At 56.6% G+C, this 23,227-nt stretch overlaps 1 protein-coding gene across 3 annotated transcripts; it reads right to left on the minus strand.

Annotated features, from left to right (window-relative positions):
• Positions 1–1,015: 1,015 nt before the first annotated feature.
• On the minus strand, positions 1,016–22,894 carry SCNN1B (sodium channel epithelial 1 subunit beta). 3 transcript variants are annotated; one of them, XM_086854845.1, is made up of 16 exons: positions 17,470–17,530; positions 13,682–13,886; positions 12,890–12,980; positions 11,592–11,682; positions 11,364–11,476; positions 9,922–10,297; positions 7,876–8,069; positions 6,986–7,089; positions 6,399–6,562; positions 5,859–5,966; positions 4,077–4,194; positions 3,515–3,590; positions 3,270–3,327; positions 2,835–2,896; positions 2,384–2,459; positions 1,016–2,061 (listed from the first exon to the last, which is right to left on the minus strand). In XM_086854845.1, exons 5-16 carry the CDS (start codon positions 11,405–11,407, stop codon positions 1,708–1,710), a joined length of 1,734 nt encoding a protein of 577 aa, XP_086710971.1. In that variant the 5' UTR covers positions 11,408–11,476; positions 11,592–11,682; positions 12,890–12,980; positions 13,682–13,886; positions 17,470–17,530; the 3' UTR covers positions 1,016–1,707. The 3 variants fall into 3 exon arrangements, with proteins under 3 accessions (XP_086710971.1, XP_086710970.1, XP_086710969.1); XM_086854844.1 differs by lacking the exon at positions 17,470–17,530 and adding an exon at positions 22,765–22,894 and having other exon boundaries at positions 11,364–11,682; XM_086854843.1 differs by having other exon boundaries at positions 11,364–11,682; positions 17,470–17,544.
• Between the last annotated feature and the right edge of the window lie 333 nt (positions 22,895–23,227).

Here is a 23,227-nt window from a genome sequence, read left to right on the forward strand (position 1 = left end):
TTCTGTTGAACCCCTTGGAGGCCTTTGCCAGGGATGGCACTGCATGCAGTGAGCATTGATCCAGGAGGGGAGGGTGTCAGGTCCTTGTTTCCCACCCAGCTCTGATATGGGATCAAGTGCCATCACTATACCAGAACTCTCCTGGGGGAAAGGAGGCTGAGCTTGTGTGTTTGTGGTGCCCAGAGAGGAAATAAATGTTCCTTTCGCTGAGGAGACAGGAAAAGTCCAGGACAACTTGTAAGAGCTGGATTCCTCTGTCTTTACAAATGTTCTTGTTGCCTGTCATGTGCCCTGTTGCCACTCAGATTGATTTGGGGGCTTGCTGAGCTCAGGCTGTACCTGGGTCAGGTGGTTCTGTACAGAACAGTGTTTGGGGGCTGTTGGTCCTTCTCCCTTCAAACGAGAACCAGCTGAGGGAGAAAGAGCTGGGACAGTGTGGATGTGTTAAGGAGGTACTCCCTGAATCTGGTTTAACTGAATTTTGAACACATAATTCCATTTTGTGGGGCAGAATCAGCCATGCTGGTGGCACCTCAGCTGTCAGATTGTCCCCCAGTTCCTCTGTCCTGCTGCTGGTGGTCATCAGCAAATGGACCCACCATTTCCACCACTACCAAGGGGCTGGAGGGACCCTGGGCACGCTCTGCCCAAGAGCTCTGCACCAGAGCACGCTGTGCTCGGGGAGCTTCCCGTGCAGAAGGATCCTGGACCCCCTCTCCCCCCTGCCCCACACTGGGCACCGTGCCCAGAATATGTGTTCAACCACATGGTTGTGTTTCCTCTTGAACTTTTGCACAGGTACTTCAATAAGGCCAGTCCTGGTGAGTTGTGATGGGCTCCTGGGAAAGCTCCTGGGGGCTGGAACCAGCCAGGGACGGGTGAACTCACTGCCCCACTCAGCCCCAGCTGCCCTCATGTCAGGGTGAGCACAGTGTGTCCTCCTTGCAAGCCACTGCCATCAACCTCTTGTCAGCACTGGACTACCCCCACTGCCAGCAGGGAAGCTAAAGGCAACTTTTAAATCAATTTTTTATTGCAAGAATGACAGTTAGACAGGCTGGTGCTTCCTCCCAGCAGAGTCTCTTTGGAGTCGTGTCCACAGCACCAGCTGCGCCCACCGTGAGTGCTACAGACCCTGGGCAGCAGCACAGCGGGGCAGCCAGCACGGAAGGGAGAGATCAGTTTGTGCTGTTTCCATTGTCATTGTTTGGGAATGGAGATTCTGCAGCCCCAGAGGTCAGAAGTAGCTTTGGTCCCATGCCAAGGCTCTGCTCCATGGTCTGGCACACGCTGTGCCACATCTCTGCAGCCAGGAGCACTGGAGAACGGGACAGGATGAGATCATCTTTAAGGTCCCATCCTCTTCTAGGGTTCTGTGATTCACCAGGCCACGGCCTTGCATCCACTGTCAGCATGTCCTGTCCTCTCCCCTGCTCTGCTCTCTGGGACTCGCTTCCCCCCCACCCATGATGGGAAAGGGTGACACGATTTCACAGCAATACTGATGTACACGAGCTCTACACACTGGAGCCAAAGCCTGGCTCTGTGAGGTTTATTGCAGGGTTATTAGGCAGAGCTTCCTCCCAGCAATCAGTCATAGGAGAGGACAGCTTGGCCTTTTAATTCCCTCCTGACTTTGCCAGGCAGACAAAACCTGCCACCTGTCCAGCAGTGGCAGAGCCTGGGGGAGCAGGCAGGACGCTCTGGTCACTCGGTGTCCGCGTCGCTGTCAGGCCCGAGGGTGTCCAGGGGCTGCACTCGCAGGGAGTCGTAGTTGGGCGGGGGCGTGCCGGGCTCGGGGGGCAGCGCCCCGGCCCCGGCCCCCGTGGGCTCGGGCTGGAAGCCCAGGTTGGTGTGAGCCTCCACCAGCTCCGACACCGTCGGGGGCGCGTCGGGGTACCGCGCCCGCCTCTGCCTCAGGCCTTTGCACCAGCCGATGAGGTGGATGATGGTGATCCACAGCGAGTCGATGATGATCTCCCCAAACTCAATGAGGCACAGCACCGAGCCCCCCATCCAGAACCCAAACTGGCCTCCCAGGCTGGACAGCAGCCAGACAATCTGTGGGAGGAGAGTGCAGTGAGCTGAGGAAGGGGAGCCCCTCCGATGTGTCCCACCCTGATCCTTCACCCCTGTGCCAGCAGCCATGGGGGTGATGCCTGCACCTGGCACCTGCCTGCTGGCTCCCCTCCTGTGCTGCTGCTCTGGGGCTGCGACAGGGACGGGAGGTGCAGTGGGGGAAGGAATTGAGGGCTGTGAGCCACCAGGCAGAGCTGGCTTCATGCACTTCATCCCAGCGTGTGTGGCAAGCAGCAGCCTCGAGGGACGTGTCAGAGTGCCCCAGAGGGCACCCAGCCCTGCCCTGCCAGGGGTGGGCACTCACCGTCGTGGCAGCTGACTCCGAGATGGTGCGGTAGTTGTACTCCTGGAAGTAAATGTTCAGCTTGATGATCCCATTCCTGTAAAGAGCAAAATGCACCTCAGTGAGCAGCTGGCTGTCAATAACCTGCACCTCTGCTCCAGCCTGACCGAGGGATGGAGACACCAAGACGTGAGTATGAAGTGACAAACGTTACAACACCAGAACTGTCCTTAACGCTGATTTTATTAACTGCATGTTTGAGTCTGACTGGTCCAGTTTGCAGCTCTGGAGAGCAGAGGACAGGCATGAAGTGCCTTTTGGATCTGCTTTCTGTGTGTCAGGCTAACACCCTGCAAGCCTCGTCCTCCCTGCGCATTCTCACCCGCCGGCGCTGGCCCGGCGCCAAGGCTCGTGTCAGGCTGATGTTAACAGGCTCAGCAGAGAAGATAAAGTGGTTGTTCCTTTCACTCACCTGTCCAGAGTCACATTTGTTGACATATCCCTTTCATAAGACAGAATATGGAAAATCCAGTCCTAGGAAAACAAAATCTGTTCAGAAAGAGTAGAGGCACGCTGTGCTCCCGAAGAGCACGAGCCCCACGGGCGCTGTGCCCCGTCCCAGGCAGCCCTGGCCCCATGTGCAGGTGGAGAGGGATGCTGTGGACCTGAGCAGGGCAGCTGTGCCTTCCCTGACCTGTGGGAAGCCCCCCTGTGCTGGGTGAGCACGGGGTGTGGAAGGGGGACTCAGCCTTGGGCTGACACCAGCACTCAGAGCCACTGCAGGGGTCCCTCCTCCTGCCCCCTGCCCTGGTGCTGCTGCTGCTCTGGACTCGAGCTGGACAGCAGCTCTGACAACAGCTGGGAACAGAGCCATCAGTGTGTGTACAAACCAAAGAATGAGGGTTACCTCAGAGGCCTCTGATGGCCAGTCCGCCATGGAGATGGTCATTTTGTACTGCGTGTCACTGGAGCCAAGAGGGACAGCATTAGTGTGGAGATTTCCCCTCCTCTGAAGTCTCTGGAACTTCAGTTCTCGCACAGCAAACCAGCCCTGCAGGGTTTGCTGCCCTTTTAGGAAAGTCAGGACTGACAGGAGTCAAACTGGAGGGTCCCTCTACCTCCACAGCAACCAGACCAGGCTCAGGTACTCACTTGCATGTTTCTTTACAGGAGTCAATGCAGATCTGGCGCTGTTTTATGCTGGATCTCAGTGAGGAATAGCAATATGCTGTTTGGTGAAAACAAAATTAAAGTATCTGTTTAGATAAGGACCCAGTTACTGAGCTATATCAGTTTCATTTATCAAAATAAATATTAGGTATGACCCTTCTGCACAGATTTGCCATCTTCCCTTTCAACTTTCCTTTCCTTGAGAAACTTGGGCAAAACACTCTGACAATTTAATAATGACTTAAAAATAAACTGTCACTTTCTGAAGGCAGGTTTTATGGAGCCAGCTTGCCCAGGGTTGGTATTTGTGGCACAGCCCTGGCCTCTGCCAGCACAGAGCTGTGTCACCCCAGGGGAGCACTGGCCCCTGCCTGGGGACCCAGAATTTCCCTGTGCCCCCTCCTTGGTGCCCAAGGCTCCCCCAGCCCGCAGCCAAGACCAAACCTGGCCCCTTCTCCCCAGCACTGGCCCAGGTGGCCACGTCCCACAGGGATGTCCCAGCCTTGCAGGGACAGCAGGGACAGCAGCCAGCCCCACTCCTTACCCCAGCCTGGGCTGTCCTCGTTATTGCAGTAATTCACCCCTTCAGGCAAAGGGAACATATAGTGCCCACATCCACAGATCTCCACCATGTGGTTTTGGAAACAGGAGCGCAGGCAGGCCTGGGGAGGGAAGAGGGGAGCTCAGGCTTGGGCTGAGCCCTCGGGCAGCTCCGTGTGGCTGGCACAGCACCGGCTCTGAGAGCCCCTCACTCCCAGGAATTCCCTCTCTCTTGCACTGAACAGATCATTCTGGGGCTGCAGACAGAGGGATGAAGGTGCAGGGGAAGTGGGAGCTGCCAGAGCTGTCCCTGCCCAGAACCTCTCCCAGCCTTGCATTGGAGTTTTTAAGGCCACTCGTGGGAGCTGCCCGTGGGTGAGACCTCGTGGAGAAATGGAAATGGAGAGAGCTCAGAAACTCCCACCAGAAACTGCTCATTTCTCTATTTTAGGGCTTCATAGAAGTAATAGTCAAGCTTCCAAAAGGGAATACAAATGTTCTGTTCCACCACAGCCATGGCTGTGCTCTCCAGGCTTTACGCAATAGTGACAAAGGGCTGGTTTTACACTTTAAGGCCAGGAATTTCCAAATCCTTCAACATAAAGAGCAGATGTATGAATGATCCTCTCTGTGTGGGTGCTGCTCTTCAGGGCAGGATCGTGCTGCAGCAATGCCATTAGCTTGGTGAGGCATGAAGTTCATCACCTGAGATTGGAGGGGCATTCTGCATGAGGCAGCACAAAGCAATAGCAAATCTGTGAGGAGATAATTAAATTTAACAGTTGTGGGTAGGACAAGCAGAGAATTTCTGTGTGAGAGGAAAGGTCCACAGAGTGCAGAGCAGCCAGGGAGTGATGGAAGAGCCTGGTTTTGCTGAGAGGGCTCTGAAGTGGCGTTACGTGGGCACAGAACTCCGTCATGGTTTGCACTTCTGGGGAATAGTGCAATCCTCACGAGTGTTTGCTTAAACCTTATACAAGCATCTTCAAAAGCTGAGTACAGTGGTCCAGCTGTTATTATATTTATAAAGGTAGAAATATAAAACCACTGCCAGCCCAAAGCCCTCCTGATCTCCGGGTGCATCTGTGAATCACCCCAAATGGTTTGGGTGTTTCCTTTATTATCACATCTCACCCTCAAGAGCTGCTTCTCTCTCCAGTACAGCCTGTTACAAATTAACCTGTGCTCAGTGTTTGCACTCTAATTTTTGACAGATGGAAGGTTTAGAGACACTCAACTTTCTCATCCAATTTTCAGACTGATGAAGAAGCAAAGGGCTGTTTTGCTTCCTGTACAAACCAGCTGCATTTGCTGGGTGAAAAATTACTTGATTCCCCCAAAGAGAAAAAAGTTAAAGATCACAGAAGTGTTCATCTGTCCTTTGTATTCCTCTCCTCTCAGGGGTAAATATCACTTGTGTACACAAAGCACGAGTTCCTGAGAAGTCTCACTTTGTCTCAGCAGAAGCTTCCCAGAGCCTCAGTGACTGTTCCTACACAACCATATGGGGCTTAGATCAGATATTAGGAAAAATTTCTTATGGAAAGGGTTGTAAAGCATTTGAACAGGATGCCCAGGGCAGTGGTGAAGTCACCATCACTGGAAGTGTTCAAAAACCATGTGATGTGGCACTTGAGGAGATGTTTTATCAGTGGTGGTGCTGTGCTGATGACCCTGAAAGATTTCACGATTTTATGATTCCCCAGTACCCTCCATGATAGGCAAAGATTTAACTGCTTTGGGGATTTTTCTGAGGAGTGTTGTTAGATTTCAAAGGGTGTTTCACCTGTATGGAGTAGGAGGTGTTGTACTGGCTGTAGAGGTTTCTGACAGGGACGTCGGAGCCGTTCATGGTGCAGTCGCTGTAGGGATAACCCATCCGCTCCAGCTCATCCTGCAGAGGAACCCAAACACCACACTGCTCATCACAGGTCCCCTGTGCCCGTTTTCCAGAGGCTCTGTAATTCCTGTGCTCCCCACTGGCTTTGCTAACAATGAAAGAGCAGAGGTGGCAGTGCTGAAGAGGCTGCAGCCCCTTCCCTGGGTGGATCCAGGCAGGCCAGGGTGCTCAGGGATGGAAAAGCCCTTTCTGACACGCTGGAGAAGGAGGCAACCATGACCTGAGCCCAATATTCCAGCCTCAATAAAGCACTTTGCCAGGACAGTTACATAAAATCCTCCATAAAGCACTCCAGCCCCTGACAGGTGTGTACCTTGTCTCCTTTGGTTTGAGCCAGTTCAGCCAAGACTTAAAGCAAACTTGGTTTTGGTCCCATCAGATAACATTATTCTCAGACAATCTGCTCCTGAGGAATGCCACACATACCACCAGCACTCCAATGGAGGTTTCTGTCCCAGCCATGGCGTAGATGCCCTGATCCTTGAGGAAGGGGAAGCTCTTCTGTTGGTGCAGCATGAGCCGGGCCCCAGCGGCAGAGGACAGGTAGGGAATGTAGTCCTGCTGGCTGATGTCCAGAATCAGCTTCAGCCCTGGGACACCAGACAAAACACTCACAACAGGAATTGAATTGGAATGTGAGGCTTGGGGAAAGAAGGGAGTCTATTTTCTTCTCCCTGTTCCTTGGGAAGAGCCAGGGTCTGGCTGCCATGGCAGGAACACTTGTGGTGGTGAATGCCCAGAATGGCAATAGCTGGGAACAGTCAGGTGTTGCCTCAGACATTTCAAATATCCAGAGGATGCCCTTCTGCTACGTGTCCATAGTCACTTTTTTCCTGTGTGCCACATTTTCCTTTTGGGGCTCATTCCCTTCCAGAAAGCCTCTGTTCCCTGTTGCAGTGCTCCAGTGACAGAGGAATCATAAATCTGTCCTGAATGACAGAAGTGGGCACCAGAGACAGAGCCCTCACGTCTGCCCCTCCAGCCCCCTCCCCTCCCACAGAGAGCTCCCTTACCAAATTCAGCCCCGGGGTTGGAGGAGTTCAGGGCCTCTTCATCCATGCCCCAGTTAAAGATGTAGCAGTTACCATGGTCTGGGTGGTAGATTTGGGTGAAATTCCTGGAAGAATCATACACATAAAGCTGTGACTCTCGGGAGGACTCAAGGGGTGTGACATAAAGCAGATGGTGGGCCCAGCTCAGCAGCTGTGCTGGGGTTCAGCTCCCATTGCCTCATTTGCTGAACACCTGAACTACAGCTGCTAGCACTTCACTCCATCTGTTTCTGAACAGAAAGGCACGGAAGGTGCAGGTGTCTGCTGGGACGTGGCCCTGGGGACAGCGCTCCTTTGGATGGAGAGGAACATTTGTCACACAGGTGAGAACAACAACTGCTCAGTGTGAGCTGTGGTTACAGGTTTGGGCTGGCATGATGGCCCGTGCCTTGGTGACAGTCCTTGGTCCCCCTTGGTGCAGGAGGGACAGGGCTCCCCACAGCCTGGGGTGCTGCTGTGTGCTCCCTTTCCCAGCACTGGAGAGGAGAACTCGGGATTCATAGGAAACAAAGCTGGCATTTCTCAGAGCCTTGTGCAAAAGGGAGGGGGGCTTTACCTGGGGGCTGTGCTGCTGACTCAGCACCTGGCTATCACTGGATACCTGGGTGCTGCTGATCTTGATATGTCATGAGCAAAACAGCCCATCCAAAACACTAACTCAGCCAGCACTGTACCAAAAGAACACATTTCAGCCAGCATCACATCCAGAGAAACTCTGACAAGTGTTTTTAGAGCTAAGAATCAGCAGCAATTTCATTAGCAGCTGCTATGTACCTTAGAAAGAGAAAAGAACCCGTGTGCTGTTCATTCCTGCAGGGATGAAAAGGGGCAGGGAGCTCGTGTGCACCTACTTGTAATTGCAGGGTTCAGCCCCGTAGAGACACGCCAGGATCATGTCCTCTGCCTGGTAGCCCATCCTGATCCTCTCGTGCAGGGGCACCTTGGAGAGGATGGAGGTGGACTGCAGGATGTACCACTCGCTCACCGCCTGCGCCGCGCTGCTGAAGTTCCTGTAGGTGCAGTTGTCAGAGCCCTGCTGGCTGCACTGGGGACACAGAGCAGGCAGCTGTGAGCCCTGGGGGATGGCAGGGGCCGTGCTGTCACCCCCTCCCCATGGGCCGTGCTGTCACCCCCTCCCCACGGGCTGTGCGGACACCAGCCCTGCCTGCAGCTCCGGAGCCACAAACAGCTGTCACACAGAGCTGGCTGTCACACAGAGCTGGCTGTCACACAGAGCTGGCTGTCACACCGAGCTGGCTGTCACACAGAGCTGACTGTCACACCAAGCTGGCTGTCACACCGAGCTGGCTGTCACACAGAGCTGGCTGTCACACCGAGCTGGCTGTCACACCGAGCTGGCTGTCACACCGAGCTGGCTGTCACACAGAGCTGGCTGTCACACAGAGCTGGCTGTCACACACAGCTGGCTGTCACACAGAGCTGACTGTCACACCAAGCTGGCTGTCACACCGAGCTGGCTGTCACACAGAGCTGGCTGTCACACCGAGCTGGCTGTCACACAGAGCTGACTGTCACACAGAGCTGGCTGTCACACCGAGCTGGCTGTCACACAGAGCTGACTGTCACACAGAGCTGACTGTCACACAGAGCTGGCTGTCACACCGAGCTGACTGTCACACCGAGCTGACTGTCACACTGAGCTGGCTGTCACACCGAGCTGGCTGTCACACAGAGCTGACTGTCACACACAGCTGGCTGTCACACAGAGCTGACTGTCACACAGAGCTGGCTGTCACACAGAGCTGACTGTCACACACAGCTGGCTGTCACACAGAGCTGACTGTCACACAGAGCTGGCTGTCACACAGAGCTGGCTGTCACACCGAGCTGGCTGTCACACAGAGCTGACTGTCACACAGAGCTGGCTGTCACACAGAGCTGACTGTCACACACAGCTGACTGTCACACAGAGCTGACTGTCACACAGAGCTGACTGTCACACTGAGCTGACTGTCACACAGAGCTGACTGTCACACAGAGCTGGCTGTCACACCAAGCTGGCTGTCACACAGAGCTGGCTGTCACACAGAGCTGACTGTCACACAGAGCTGGCTGTCACACAGAGCTGGCTGTCACACAGAGCTGACTGTCACACAGAGCTGGCTGTCACACAGAGCTGGCTGTCACACAGAGCTGGCTGTCACACAGAGCTGGCTGTCACACCAAGCTGGCTGTCACACAGAGCTGGCTGTCACACCGAGCTGGCTGTCACACAGAGCTGGCTGTCACACAGAGCTGACTGTCACACTGAGCTGGCTGTCACACAGAGCTGGCTGTCACACCAAGCTGGCTGTCACACAGAGCTGGCTGTCACACAGAGCTGACAGTCACGCAGAGCTGGCTGTCACACAGAGCTGGCTGTCACAGTGCATTACAGGGTCCCTCCCCAGGGACATTTCCCAGCTGGGGAGGTTATACATCAGCCCCAGGGTGACCTCCACAAGTTAACAGAAAATGTCAATTTTGGGCCAGTTCTTTAAGGCTGGAGTTTCCCCAGCTCCCGAGGTCTGCCCAGGCAGGGTCCTTGCAGCCTCCATGGAAGCAGGGAGACCAGCTGGTGCCTCTGCACTGTGAACTACAGCAGGAAAGGGATGGGGCAGTGGCCACAGCCTGTCCCTGGCATTTTGGGTGCCTGAGCCAAGGAAGGGGTGAAGGTGTCTGGGAGCCTGCAGGGAACAGCCCTGCCCTGGCTCTGTCCTGGGCTCAGCCTGCAGCAGGGGCTGGGGCTGGGCACAAGCAGTCCCCAGAGCTGGCACAGCCAGCCCCGAGCCCCAAGGCAGAGCAGCCAGGGGAGGAGACACACATCTCCCTGCTGCGTTCTTGCCGAGGCCCCCATCCCTCATCTCTGCCTGCTGCCACTGTGGGACGCCTCTCACCAGCTTCACTGCCAGCTTGTACTTCTTCTCTTCCGACGTGGTGTTGGATGGGGCAGGTGGAGCAGTGGTTTGGTTCCCCAAAGTGGTTTCATTGCCCAAGGCTTCGCTGCCCCCAGCAGTGTCACTGCTCACACTGGTCTCGGTGTCCGAGGCAGTTCTGTTGCCCACAGCAGTCTGGTTGGTCTCAAAGATGTCCAGGATGACAGGATTGTCTTTGTCGTGCTCGTCGATGAGGACCAGGGGGATCTGGTTCCAGAGCTCCAGGTCGAGCGGTGGGGACACGTTCTCGCTGCCGTTCCCCGGCTGCAGGATCCTCTCCAGCGCCGCCTCAATCAGCCTGTCCAGCTCCTTCAGCAGGGGCTTCACCTCTGAGTACCTGTGGGACAGGGAGCTGTGGCCAGGCAGTGTCCTGCTGCTGCTTGGACCTTCCTGGGCCCCTCAGAGTCTGCCTGGAACCTCCTGGAGGACAGCGGGAGCTTCCATGCAGAGCACGGCCAGCTCGGACACTGCTGGGCAGGAGGGCAGTGGGAGGATAAACAGGGAGTGCTGCAGGAGTGAACACACCAGGGCTGGGCCACATTGGTTCTAGTTCAGTAATTCACTACAGTTTACACAAAACACCTCTAACAAGTGGAGGAAAAGCTACCCCTAAGCAATTCTTGCATTGGCTGAGAGCATCTTGCCTTGGGCTCCACTGTTGCATGGATATGAATTTAAAACAGCTATAAATTTAAAGCAACTGTAATGAAAATCAGTGACTCCTTTGAAATCACAATTCAGTTCTGTCTCTGTGGTTCCTGGCAGACAGGATTGTGGAACCAGCTCTTAGGGACTGGAGTATGAGCAACGAGAAGAATGTTCACAGCGAGGAAGGGGAAGAAAAAGAATTGTAGGGAAAGATGGAAAGACTGATTCTGGGAAAGGTGAGCTGAATTTGGTTCTTCTATGAGCTGAGGAAAGTTTGCAGGGAGGTAAAAACCTTCATTTGATTGATGGATATGGTGCAGAAGCTGTGCTCAGAAGGAATTCCTCCCTGGCAGGGTGGGCAGGCCCTGGCACAGGTGCCCAGAGCAGCTGGGGCTGCCCCTGGATCCCTGGCAGTGCCCAAGGCCAGGCTGGAGGGGCTGGGAGCTCCTGGGACAGTGGGAGGTGTCCCTGCCATGGCAGGGGGTGAAATGAGATGAACTTGGAGGTCCCTTCCCAACCCAAACCATTCTGGGATTCTATGAAGCCCAGGAGAACTTGTAGGCAGATGAACTCTCCTCTGGCCCTGAGCCACTCATCTTCACACTGTTCTTGAATTGATTTTAGGGTCACTTGGTGACTCCATGAATGCTCCTAACGTGATGCCTGAGACAGGAAGGGGCCCTCAGTACCTCACACTGGCAATGTTTCCGAGGGGTTAGGGCACACATGGGGAAACTGGGAGAAGAAAAACTTACTTGAAAGGGTTGGCGTTGCAGATGGTGACTGCAGGGAACTTCATGGTCTTAAAGCCAATGGAGAGAGACGAGGTGACGTTGTAGGAGAGGTAGGTGTTGATGAGGATCCCCCACTGCCAGAACACCAGGGATGCAAAGAGCAACGTTAGGAAGAACCAGATTAATTTCTTCTTTGGCCCCTCCTTGATGATGCGCTTGGGGCCGTGGGTGTTGGTGTTGTCGCAGTACCAGACCAGCAGCTCCTTGTAGGTGTAACCAGGGCCCTTCTGCAGGCGGTGCAGCGCCCGCACCAGGTACTTCTTCAGGTTCATGCTGCTGCCTGTGGGCAGGAGAAAACCATCAAAGCAGCTCTGAGGAGGAGCAGGGTCTGTGCCACAGCAGGGGTGGGACAGTCACAGGGCTGTAAGCCACAGAGCTCAGCACAGATGCCCTGCAGGGTCATGCCATGGCAGCGAGGTGTCACCCAGCCTCCTGGGAGGACTCAGGAGAGCTTTGGGATCGGCAGTTCCAAAGGTGCTGAACGCTTCTGGCACATTTTGGGTTCTTGCTGGCCCCAGCAGAGCTGAGGGAGCTGGAGAGCCCCGAGCACAGGCTGCGGGGTGGCAGTGCCTGCCCAGGGGCTGCTCAGCCGGTGGGAATGCTGTGTGCACACCAGGACAGCTGCAACGCTGTCCCAGCCTCAGCCAACACTAGATGGGCCAAGCAGGACATGCAGGAGCTGGCTTGGCTAGAGCTCCAGCTCACAGCGTTCAGGGCTCAACCTCACTTGGAGCCTGAGACAATTTTTCTTAAAAAAAGTAAGAGGTATTAGAGTGCATCCAGCTTTCAGAGGGACAGCAGGAGGGGTGCTGGAAGCAGCAGCACCTTTCCTGGGACCAGGAATGCTGTCCAGGGCTGCTGCCCACTGGAGGACGGACACCAGATTGTTTTTTTCCACCAAATTCCTTTGTCTGTCAGATATTATCAGTACGGCCCCCCCACTCCCCCGCTCTGGTGAGGGATGCTGCATACCTGGCATTCATTTTGTGAGTAAATAGAACATTTTGTGCTGCTATTTTAAGGTTAGAATCTGTGTTACTAAATCTTAACATCCCGAGGCAGGATTTCAAAAAGAACCCGAGGCAGCCATTCAGAACATTTGTCAGATTTAAGCTGCAGGAGAGCAGAGTTAAAGATTAATGCTGGGAATTGGCCCCATCCTGGGAGGAAGAGTGGAATAATGCAGCAACAGTTCACTAAGGAGCAGCACTGGGCAGGGCAGGAATGAGAGGGACACAGCATTGCTTGCAGGTGAGCAAAGAAGGCAGAAAAGGTGTGCACAGACCCTGGGGAGGGAAAGGAGGTGGGTTCTTCATACTTTTCAAAAATAAAAAAGGTGATACTGATTCCTTGATCTGCTGGCCAGATCTGCAGATTCTCAGATTCTCCTGAGTAGCCCATGGACAGACTGAGAGCAGTATTCAGAGATTCTGCAGTCTCAGACCGTGACACAGAGAGAGACGATGGTTTTCACCACATGCCATTACCTGTGATGTTAGATGTAGCTGGTCCTCGGAGAGGAATTTGGAACAACAAACCCCAGCTGCTTTCTCTAAGATCCAAGGGCAGGCTCTACTCCTATAGAAAAAGATTTTGTGATCCAAGGAACTCGTGTCCTGGCACTTGGACCCCCTGCACTCCCAACATCATCTCAGCCTTCATGACCTTCATGAGGTTCCTCCTGCGGTTGCCTGGGGGTGGTTTGCTCATGAGGGAGCAGACCTTGCACCAGAGCCTGGCTGTGTTTTGTGCAGATGTCAGGAGAGAGGCAGCACTGAGCTGGGGCTCTGCTGAGCTGCCCATGGCTGTGGGAGGACATGAGCCCCACGGGCTGCGCTGCCCCAGCCCCAGCGTGAGCTCAGCCCCCGCCCGAGGCACAGCAAGGTCAGCCTTGGCTTCACACAGCCAGATCCTCACAGCTCCTCAGCATCTGGGGAGCCCAGAGAGGCACATGAGGAAATATTTTCTGCCTTTTGAGAAATCCAGTAAAAGATTTATATTAGATTGCAACTCCAAACCCGTGCCCGGTGCAGGGCAGGATCCTGCCTGGCTGCGTGCCCTCGGCTGTCCCTGCTCTCACCAGCACTGGCTCCTGCCACAGGGAGACCCCACTTGTGTGCTGGTCTCTGTGGGTCACTCACCAGCCTGCCAGTGCTGGGGGAATGATCCCTTTTCATATGGGAGAAAAGAAATGGCACGAAGCAAAAGCTGTGTTTGAATATACCTGGATGACTTTTTTGCAATGTATATTCTCATTTCTCATTCGGTTTTCTCCTTACCTCGATTTCCAGAGTGTTTCCAAACAGGATTCTTCCTTGCTGGCGGCTGGCAGCTGCCCTGGGTGAGCTGCCCAAGCTGCTGTTTCGGGGCTGCTGCCTGGCTCAGCGCTCAGTGCTGGGGGCTGCAGCTGCTCGGGACAGCGTTGGTGCCAGGTTTGGTGCCAGCCTGGGGTGGGTCCTGCTCTGCCCCATCAACGGGCTGCACCTGAGCAGAGAGGTGATAAATGAGAGGTGTAAAGAGCCACTCTCCATCCGTGCACAGACCCCTGTGCCCCCTGCCCACAGCCCCTCCGGAGTGAGGAAGAGGAGCGGTGATGGAGCAGGAGCTGAGCAGGGCTGGGGGCACAGGAGGTGCCACACACAGCCCTGAACCCTCTGCAGGTGGCTCCAGGGAGCCAGCACTGATTTACATCCGTGCTCTGGGCTGCTCTGGTCACAGCAGGGTCATCTGAACTGTGTGGAGCTGAGCCCAGGGATGTGAGACCCTGTGGTGCACAGGGTGCCATGGCCCCTCTCCTGGCAGCACGTGCAGCCCTGTGAACTCATCCTAAAACAAACCTGCTCCTGGTTCCAGTGGGATTTCTCTGTGCTGTGGACTTGTCCTCCCTGTCTGCAGCAGCTGAGTCCAGCCCTGCCTCATCCCAGCATCACCCTGGGTGAAACTCCTCCACCTCACAGTGACATCAGACTCCCACATTACGAAATGATTGTGTTGACTCTGTTGAATCTCCTCTGGGGTTTTCCTAGGGCAATTGCCACTTGAAGGAAATAAAGTCATGAGCAAAACTTGGCCCACTCCTGGGAGCTCCAGGGTCGGACACGGGCTGCAAAACCATGCTGACACCACTGGCCCGATGACACTGTGATTGCTCAGCACTTTCTCCCCTGGAACACACCACTCACTCCTCTTTGATGGCCAGCAGCTCCTCTGCCTCCATCCCCTGAACCCTGGGGGAAGAGCCCAGTTTTCCTAAACCAGACATACTCTCTAGTGGTGTTTTTGCAAATTAGAGGAATTTCTTTTATTCCCTCACAGGTTTACATGTTGGCAGTGTGAAAAGTGGAGCAGCAGCGTGTCTGAGCAAGGAAAGGCTGTCTCAAGGTGGGGCCAGAGCTCCCAGCAGATGTCCCGTGTCACTGGTGGCGTGCAGGGACAGTGGCCAGGGCACACAGCCCCAACACCCACGGCTCCAGCCCCAAGGGGCAGGCGTGCAGCACTCAGGAGTATTTACAGTCTGGGAGCTCAGATAGCGCTCACCTGGCTCTGTGTGTGTGTTAGGAACTCTGCTGCCACTTCCCTGCCTAACCCTGAGTTCCCCTCTGCTCTGCAGCCAGGCTGGGAGAGCTGGGAACATTCCCCTGGAGAAGGGAAGGCTCCAGAGACCCCTCAGAGCCCCTGCCAGGGCCTAAAGGGGCTCCAGGAGAGCTGGGGAGGGACTGGGGACAAGGGCCCAGAGTGTCAGGGCAAGGGGGAATGGCTTCCACTGCCAGAGGGCAGGGCTGGATGGGATATTGGGAATAAATCCTTCCCTGGCAGGGTGGGCAGCAGCTGGGGCTGCCCCTGGATCCCTGGCAGTGCCCAAGGCCAGGCTGGACAGGGCTGGGAGCTCCTGGGACAGTGGGAGGGGTCCCTGCCATGGCAGGGGGTGAAATGAGATGAATTTGAAGGTCCCTTCCAACTCAAAGCAATCCATGATCCCGTGGTTCCCGTGATGTCCCTCTCTCACAGGACAGCCACAAGCCGTGCTCCTCATGTGCCCCTAAGGTCACTTTGCTGAGTTCACTTTGCTGCTTGGGCAAGGAACGACAGGAATCCTGGACAGTGAGAGGAGCAAACCCCCAGCACAACAACCCCTGGGATGCTGTGAGCATCCCCTGCCTCACTGGGAGACACCATCCTGGAGGAGATGGCACATTTCCAGCCCCAAACCAAACCCCAAACTATTCCATGAAGATGCGGTTTGCTCGCATTCTCTTTTATCAGGGAGATGAAATATGTAAATAAAGGTTAAATCCAAATTACTATCCCTGGCTTCACACTGGATACATCCCAAACACCTCCCAGCAGGAAAACCTGCCCCGCTGCTGCCAAACCAGGCAGAGATCGGGTGACTTCAGATGTGCAGCAGTGTAAAAGACACCACGGCCAGCCCAGTCGAGCCGGTCCCTTCGGCCCCGAGACGCCGCCGAGGGATGCCCGAGGGCGCTGGGAGATGCGGGCATCCCCGGCAGGGTCCCGGGGCCGAAGGGACCGGCCAGCCCCGACCCCGCACGCTCCATCCCGGCCCCTCCGCCCCGCTCCCGGTACCTGTCCCCCCCTGTCCCCCCCTGTCCCCGTACCTGTCCCCCGTACCTGTCCCGGTACTGTCCCCCCTGTCCCGGTACCTGTCCCCGTACCTGTCCCCGTACCTGTCCCCCCCTGTCCCCCGCACCTGTCCCCCGTACCTGTCCCCTGTCCCGGTACTGTCCCCCCCTGTCCCGGTACCTGTCCCCCCCTGTCCCCCCTGTCCCCGTACCTGTCCCCGTACCTGTCCCCCGTACCTGTCCCCTGTCCCGGTACTGTCCCCCCTGTCCCCGTACCTGTCCCCCCTCTCCCGGTACCTGTCCCCCCCTGTCCCGGTACCTGTCCCCCCCTGTCCCCCCTGTCCCCCGTACCTGTCCCCCCTCTCCCGGTACCTGTCCCCCCCTGTCCCCGTACCTGTCCCCGTACCTGTCCCCCCTCTCCCGGTACCTGTCCCCCCTGTCCCGGTACCTGTCCCGGTACTGTCCCGGTACTGTCCCCCCTGTCCCGGTACTGTCCCCCCTGTCCCGGTACTGTCCCGGTACTGTCCCGGTACTGTCCCCCCTGTCCCGGTACTGTCCCCCCTGTCCCGGTACTGTCCCGGTACTGTCCCCCCTGTCCCGGTACTGTCCCCCCTGTCCCGGTATTGTCCCCCCTGTCCCGGTACTGTCCCCCCTGTCCCGGTACTGTCCCCCCTGTCCCGGTACCTGTCCCGGTACTGTCCCGGTACTGTCCCGGTACTGTCCCCCCTGTCCCGGTACCTGTCCCCCCTGTCCCGGTACTGTCCCGGTACCGTCCCGGTACTGTCCCCCCTGTCCCGGTACTGTCCCCCCTGTCCCGGTACTGTCCCGGTACTGTCCCCCCTGTCCCGGTACTGTCCCGGTACTGTCCCGGTACCTGTCCCGGTACTGTCCCCCCTGTCCCGGTACCTGTCCCGGTACTGTCCCCCCTGTCCCGGTACTGTCCCGGTACTGTCCCCCCTGTCCCGGTACTGTCCCCCCTGTCCCGGTACCTGTCCCGGTACTGTCCCCCCTGTCCCGGTACTGTCCCCCCTGTCCCGGTACTGTCCCGGTATTGTCCCCCCTGTCCCGGTACTGTCCCCCCTGTCCCGGTACTGTCCCGGTACTGTCCCCCCTGTCCCGGTACTGTCCCGGTACTGTCCCGGTACTGTCCCCCCTGTCCCGGTACCTGTCCCCCCTGTCCCGGTACTGTCCCCCCTGTCCCGGTACTGTCCCCCCTGTCCCTGTACTGTCCCGGTACTGTCCCCCCTGTCCCGGTACTGTCCCGGTACTGTCCCCCCTGTCCCGGTACTGTCCCCCCTGTCCCGGTACTGTCCCGGTATTGTCCCCCCTGTCCCGGTACTGTCCCCCCTGTCCCGGTACCTGTCCCCCCTGTCCCGGTACTGTCCCGGTACTGTCCCCCCTGTCCCGGTACTGTCCCGGTACTGTCCCGGTACTGTCCCCCCTGTCCCGGTACTGTCCCGGTACTGTCCCCCCTGTCCCGGTACCTGTCCCCACGGCTCCGGCCGCGCTCCCCGCTGGCCCCGCTCTCGGTCCCGGCCCCGGCCCGCCCCGTCCCGCCCCGGCCCGGCCGAACCCGCCCTCCTGCCGGCTGGAGCCGCTGCCAGGCTGCTCCCTGTGCCCGACTTTAAATCGGGCTTTGATTTTCTCCCAGCACATCCCGAGGAACGGCAGCTGGTCCTGCTGCTCTGCTCCCGCCAGGTCCAGATCGCCTAACGCAGCCTGGCATCAGTGGCACAAAGCTCGCAGAATCACAGAATTACTTGGTTTGGAAGGGACTTTAGAAACAGAATCCTGGACTGCTTTGGGTTGGAGGGGCCCTTAAAGCTCACCCAGTTCCAGCCTCCTGCCATGGCAGGGACACTTCCCACTGTCCCAGGAGCTCCCAGCCCTGTCCAGCCTGGCCTTGGGCACTGAAGGGATCCAGGGACAGCCACAGCTGCTGCCCACCCTCACAGGGAAGGATTTATTCCCAATATCCCATCCAGCCCTGCCCTCTGGCAGTGGAAGCCATTCCCCCTTGCCCTGACACTCCGGGCCCTTGTCCCCAGTCCCTCCCCAGCTCTCCTGGAGCCCCTTTAGGCCCTGGCAGGGGCTCTCAGGTCTGGTGGCCATTGCCCTGCAGCAGGTCACAGTGTTTCTTAGTCTGCTGTGAGCTGCCAGGACATCACCTCGCTGCTTTACCTTCCCTGCTGCCAGCTGTCCCTGGTGCCAGGCTTTTGACATGGGTGAAATAAATGCAAGTGAGGTGCATTAGTGTTCTGAAACAGTTTTATAAGCTGTTTTAGAAAGATCCTGTAAACTTTTTTCTATTTTAAAAGAAGTGTAAGATCTTTTAACCTTGGCAAAGGCTGCCTAGGACAGTAGTGGTATCATCAACCCTGGAGAGATTTAAAAGCCATGTGGATGTGGCACTTGGGGACAAGGGTTAGTGGTGGCCTTGGCAGTGCTGGGGAAATGGACTCAATGGTCTCAGAGAGCTTTTCCAACCTGAATGATTCTTTGATTCTATGTTAATTTATTTTTTCCATAAAAATCCTGCCATCACAGCTGTTTGCTCCCCTGGCTGCTGCTGGGCACACTCCCAGCAGCAGTTTGAGCACCCCAAGCCTGTCAAGCGTGGACTAGACACTAGACAAGACATGGATATTCAAATAGAAGGGGCAGAGCTCTGCCTCGGTGGCACCAATGGACTGATCTGGAACTTGACGATCTCTTTCCTGGAGAAATGAGCACTGTTTCCATAAAATGACAGAATTAATTTGACATGGATGAAGTTTTTGTTTGCTCCTGGGCTGGGAGGCAGCAGCAGCTCAGAAGGGGCCAGGGCCCTCCCAGCCCAGCTGTCGGGTGATTTTCATGGTGATTAGCATGTGCTTTGTGATTTCATGACTTAATCTCAATATTATGTGTCTTGCACACTGACTCCTGTTGATCTCATAATGAATCCCTCAGGGGGGCTGGAGAGATGTGCCTCCCCGTTTTCTGTATTCTCCTAGCCCGGGGCCACCCCAGTGTGTGCCATGGGCTGGGATCCCTCAGCCCAGCAACGCTGTACAAACACATTTGGAGGTAAAATCTTGAGCATCTCGAGCGATGTGGGAGACGTCAGCTCCTCACAACACAACAGTGAACATGTACAAACCTCCTTGGAACCATAAATCACTGCTGAGGGCAGAGCATTGTGCATGGGAGTGATTGCCTCTTGCTAGGAGCGGTAATGGCAGATTCTTGTTCAATCAGGACTTGGTCAGACTTTCCCAAATGTCCCCGTGTTCTGTTATTTGGGAACAAAAGGGAATTTTATTTTTAACTGGCACAAGTGTACCTCATGTCATTATGTCAGGAGTGGAATGTGGGATTGTGTTTGAGAAGTATCTCCAAGGGAAGCTGGAGTGAACAGGTTTGATGGACCAGGACCTGCCGGGTTCCTCTGTCCTGTCACAGTAATTGGCCTCCTATTGGCACCGCTTTCCCAGAGAACAATGTCTGTTACCAGCTCTGGCAGCCCTAGCACTGGAAATGGAGCGGGTGGCGTTTGTTCCAGGGTTCAGAACATCAGCTGCGCAGCCAGCAGAGCCAAATGACCTTGAGCTGGCTTGACTTTCCATCATCTCTCAATTGTTTATGAGAAAGTTTATTCCATAAGCAAAAACCTCCTGCTGAAAATACAGCTGAAACGCCACAGGAAGCTCCCCTGCATCCCAGGCATTGTGTTCCCAGTGGTGTGTTGTGCTGGCATGATGCACTGCTGACAGCAGCTAAATACAGCTGGGACACCAGATCCATGGGGAAAATCAGCCCTGAAAGTGACTCCATCTGCCCATGTTTCAAAAATACCAACTGCTCCTAAATTTGTCTGATGGAAGGAAAATGTTTAGATGGTGCCTGTGGCTGCAGTGGGTATAAAGGCAGCTGGAATTTTGCTGGATGATGTTAGGTCAGGATGTACAGGTGAAGAAGAACAGAGGTGCTTGCTCCTATCAATTCCCACCAGTCCCAGTCGGTTCCTGTCACCGTCACCCACCCGATGCTGGTGCAGGCGTTGTAACCCTGCATGGGGAGGCTGCTCCTGCTCTTATTCCTGCTCTTACTCCTGCTCTTACTCCTGCTCTTACTCCTGCTCCTGTCTCTGTCCCTGTCCCTGTCCTGTCCCTGTCCCTGTCCCTGTCCCTGTCCCTGTCCCTGTCCCTGTCCCTGTCCCTGTCCCTGTCCCTGTCCCTGTCCCTGTCCCTGTCCTGTCCCTGTCCCTGTCCCTGTCCCTGTCCCTGTCCCTGTCCCTGTCCCTGTCCCTGTCCCTGTCCCTGCCAAGACAGCCGGGCATCCGCAGTCAGCACAGGCTGGCCCAGCGCGGTAATTGCCGGGTTTATCATGGTGTGCACTTCCAGAGACACTCTGTCTCTAAATGAAATGGAGTCATTTAGTTGTGACCAGTAAAATCCCAGTGAGGTGACAGTGAGCATCTCACAACCACCCTGTGCCGGGAGCCGCTGTGTAAAACCTGTTAACTGACCTGTGTTTGCGTTACAAAGATCAGGCAGTAAAAGCCAGACTGGTTTTGTTTTACAAGGGCAGAAGAGGGGAGGGAAGGGGCCCCGCTCGGCTCCTGCTCGCCTGGCACAGCTCGGTGGGCCCTGGGGGCTGCGCTGGGGGCTCGCTCCTGCCAGGCTCGGGCTCTGCGCTGGGCTACAGGGAGGGAGGGATGGGGCAACCTCCAGTGGGGCTCATCTTCCTCAGCCTCAGCGTGGTGACACTGGGAACTGAGTCCCGGTTCACTGCCGATGCCGCTGGGCAGGTTCTCAGGGCAGCACTGTGATGATTTGTCACTGGTGGGGTTTTCCCTGACCGGCTCTGTATCTGATTGTGACAGAGAATTAGTAGCACTCATCTGCTGTAGAAGTTTGCTGGAAAAGATATCCCTCCTGCTGTGACTCCAGCATCCTGGGATGTGGCAGCTCAGGTGCAGCCCAGTCCTCTGGATGCCCCCAGGGCACCCTGCTACAGGCCAGGGAGTGCCAGCATGGCTCCAGCAGGATGCAGCAATGTAAAGGTGCCCTGGGCTGGTGCTTTATGATCCCCTCCCATGTCCTGGGGCAAATGTGAACTATTTTGTGACTGATGACATTTTATAACAAGACCAGAGCTGATTTATAACAAGACCAGGAGTGATTACCCCTGTGTACCCAGGGGAACAGCTTGTACCGTTCAGGATTAGTTATGTAAACTTGGGTGAGAAGGTCTTAAAACCCAGAAGGACAGCACTGGAGTGAGAGGCGTTGTGACAACAGGGTGAATCACCCTGGCTCCAGCCGGCTCCCACCTCCGCTGTGTTCTGGGTGATCACATCCTGCCAGGACTGCGGTGTGCTCTGGTGCAGGTGAATAAATATAGGGAACACCTGGTTTTAATCCCTAGAAACACATTTGGACAAAGCACATGAGTGGAAGAGAGAGATGTGGTCCTGTATCCCATGCCCCATCCCTGGTGCTGGATGGAGCCCGGCTGGCTCAGTCTCTTGGGGCTTTGTGGGTTGAGTTTTTGTCACCTGTTCCCCCAGAGTGTCCCCTCTTGTGCTTGATATCTCAGTGCTTTGGGAGCACTGCCAGGGTCACAGTGCCACCGTGGTGTGGGGGGCTGGCAGGGCTGGCAGCCCACCCCAGCGAGGGGTCCCAGGTCCCAGCAGGGTTCAGCTCCCACCCAGCTCCTTCTGGAGGGGAAACTGAGCTAGAAGCAGGGAGGGAGGGACAAGGCAGTGCAGGAGTGTTACAGGAAAGTGCTGAGGCTTGGGTGAAGATTCCAGAGGATGGAGAGGCAGGACCACTGTGTGCACAGCCCTGGGGCCAGGGGTGTTCCCTGCTTGCACCTTTGCTGTGTTCCGAGCAGGCCAGGGAGCAGGCATGGCTGCAGCTCAGCATCCCGGCCCGGAGCTGCTCCCTGTGCGCTGCCGAAGGGAGAGCCCTGGTGCAGCGTGGCCGCAGGGACAAGGACAGGGACAGGAGCCTGCTCTCCAGCCCCACTGCCCCCAGTGTCTCCAGCAGCAAGGCCGCAGGGACAAGGACAGGGACAGGAGCCCTGCTCTCCAGCCCCACTGCCCCCAGTGTCTCCAGCGGCAAGGCCGCAGGGCCAGGCCCCTGAGGCCAGGCCGCTCTGCAGAGGGATGGGAGCACAGCCGGGCCCACGGCCGGGGCAGCCCAGTGTCCTGGATGGGAATGCCCGGGCTGGCTCGGGCTTTCTGTTCCCCCTCCTGGCCTTGGGCACCGCTCTCAGCCTGGTTCCAGCCAGAGCCGTGCCCGGTGCCACGTAGCCGGGGGTGCGGGCACGTCCCGGCCCGTCCTGCTCGCAGGGAGATGCCGGCACGGGATTAGAGCCGGGGCCGTGTCGTGGCAAGTCACCGTGGGGTGCCCGTGGCTCAAACTCTGACTCACGCTGCCTGGAACCACTGCGGTGCTGCCACGGCTCCCCTGCCACAGCCTGGCCTCGGCTGGGGATGCTCCAGCTGCTGGAAGATGCTTCCAGAGCTCTGAGCACAGGCCAGGCTGGTGGGGATGGCTCAGGCCAGCGCTCTGGAGCGGGGCTGCCTGCTGCTGGCTCACCCTGCCCTGAAGGTGAAGGGGTAAAACTCAACCATCCACACTGTCCAGCCGTGTTTGGCCTCCCCAGAGCTGGGCTTTAGCACAAGAGGCTCAGGCCTGGATGGATTTTCCATTTCCATAGGCATGTGCTGGAGATGCCTTTCCCCAGCCCAGCCCCATTTACATTAATGAGGCATTTAACTCCCAAACCTGTTTGTGGACCATTGGATGTCACCGAGATCTCACTCTGGAAGGGGCCTGGGCAGTTTTTAACCCTGTTGGTGCTGTCCAGCTACATCTGCTGGGAGCAGCTTTGGGCAGCTGCCCCTCCTTGCACCCTGAGGGAGGCTGGGGTCACCCCTGCAGGCTGACACCCCACACACACAGATTCCTGCCATCCAGAAAATCTCTGTGCAGCTGGATTTTCCTCCTCCTCAGCCACTGTCGCCCCACAGCTCCTCCATCACCTCTGGCAGTGGCTGCTGCGGGAGCTGTGGAGGAGCAGAGCAGAGCAGAGCAGAGCAGAGCAGAGCAGAGCGAGGTTCTCCTGCTGTGCCTCCTCTCCTCGAAGGGCCGGTCCCGGTGTTCTGGCAGCCTTTCCCGTGAGTCACCAGCACCTGCTGCCGCAGCTTTGTTTCGACACCTCTCCCCAGCCTGGCCCTTGCCAAGGCAG

This window comes from Cyanistes caeruleus, chromosome 17 (assembly GCF_971803275.1).
Source record: "Cyanistes caeruleus chromosome 17, bCyaCae1.hap1.1, whole genome shotgun sequence".
Taxonomy (NCBI): Eukaryota; Metazoa; Chordata; class Aves; order Passeriformes; family Paridae; genus Cyanistes; species Cyanistes caeruleus.

What these genes read in the sequence shown, in the direction of transcription:
- SCNN1B (XM_086854844.1), bottom strand. Translation starts at nt 11,674, where the DNA reads ATGAACCTGAAGAAGTACCTGGTGCGGGCGCTGCACCGCCTGCAGAAG. An exon ending in CCTCCATTGGAGTGCTGGTG is followed by an intron (nt 5,967 to 6,398) that starts GTATGTGTGGCA and finishes GTTCCTCTGCAG; the next exon opens with GATGAGCTGGAGCGGATGGG. An exon ending in CGGAGTCAGCTGCCACGACG is followed by an intron (nt 2,062 to 2,383) that starts GTGAGTGCCCAC and finishes CTCCTCCCACAG; the next exon opens with ATTGTCTGGCTGCTGTCCAG.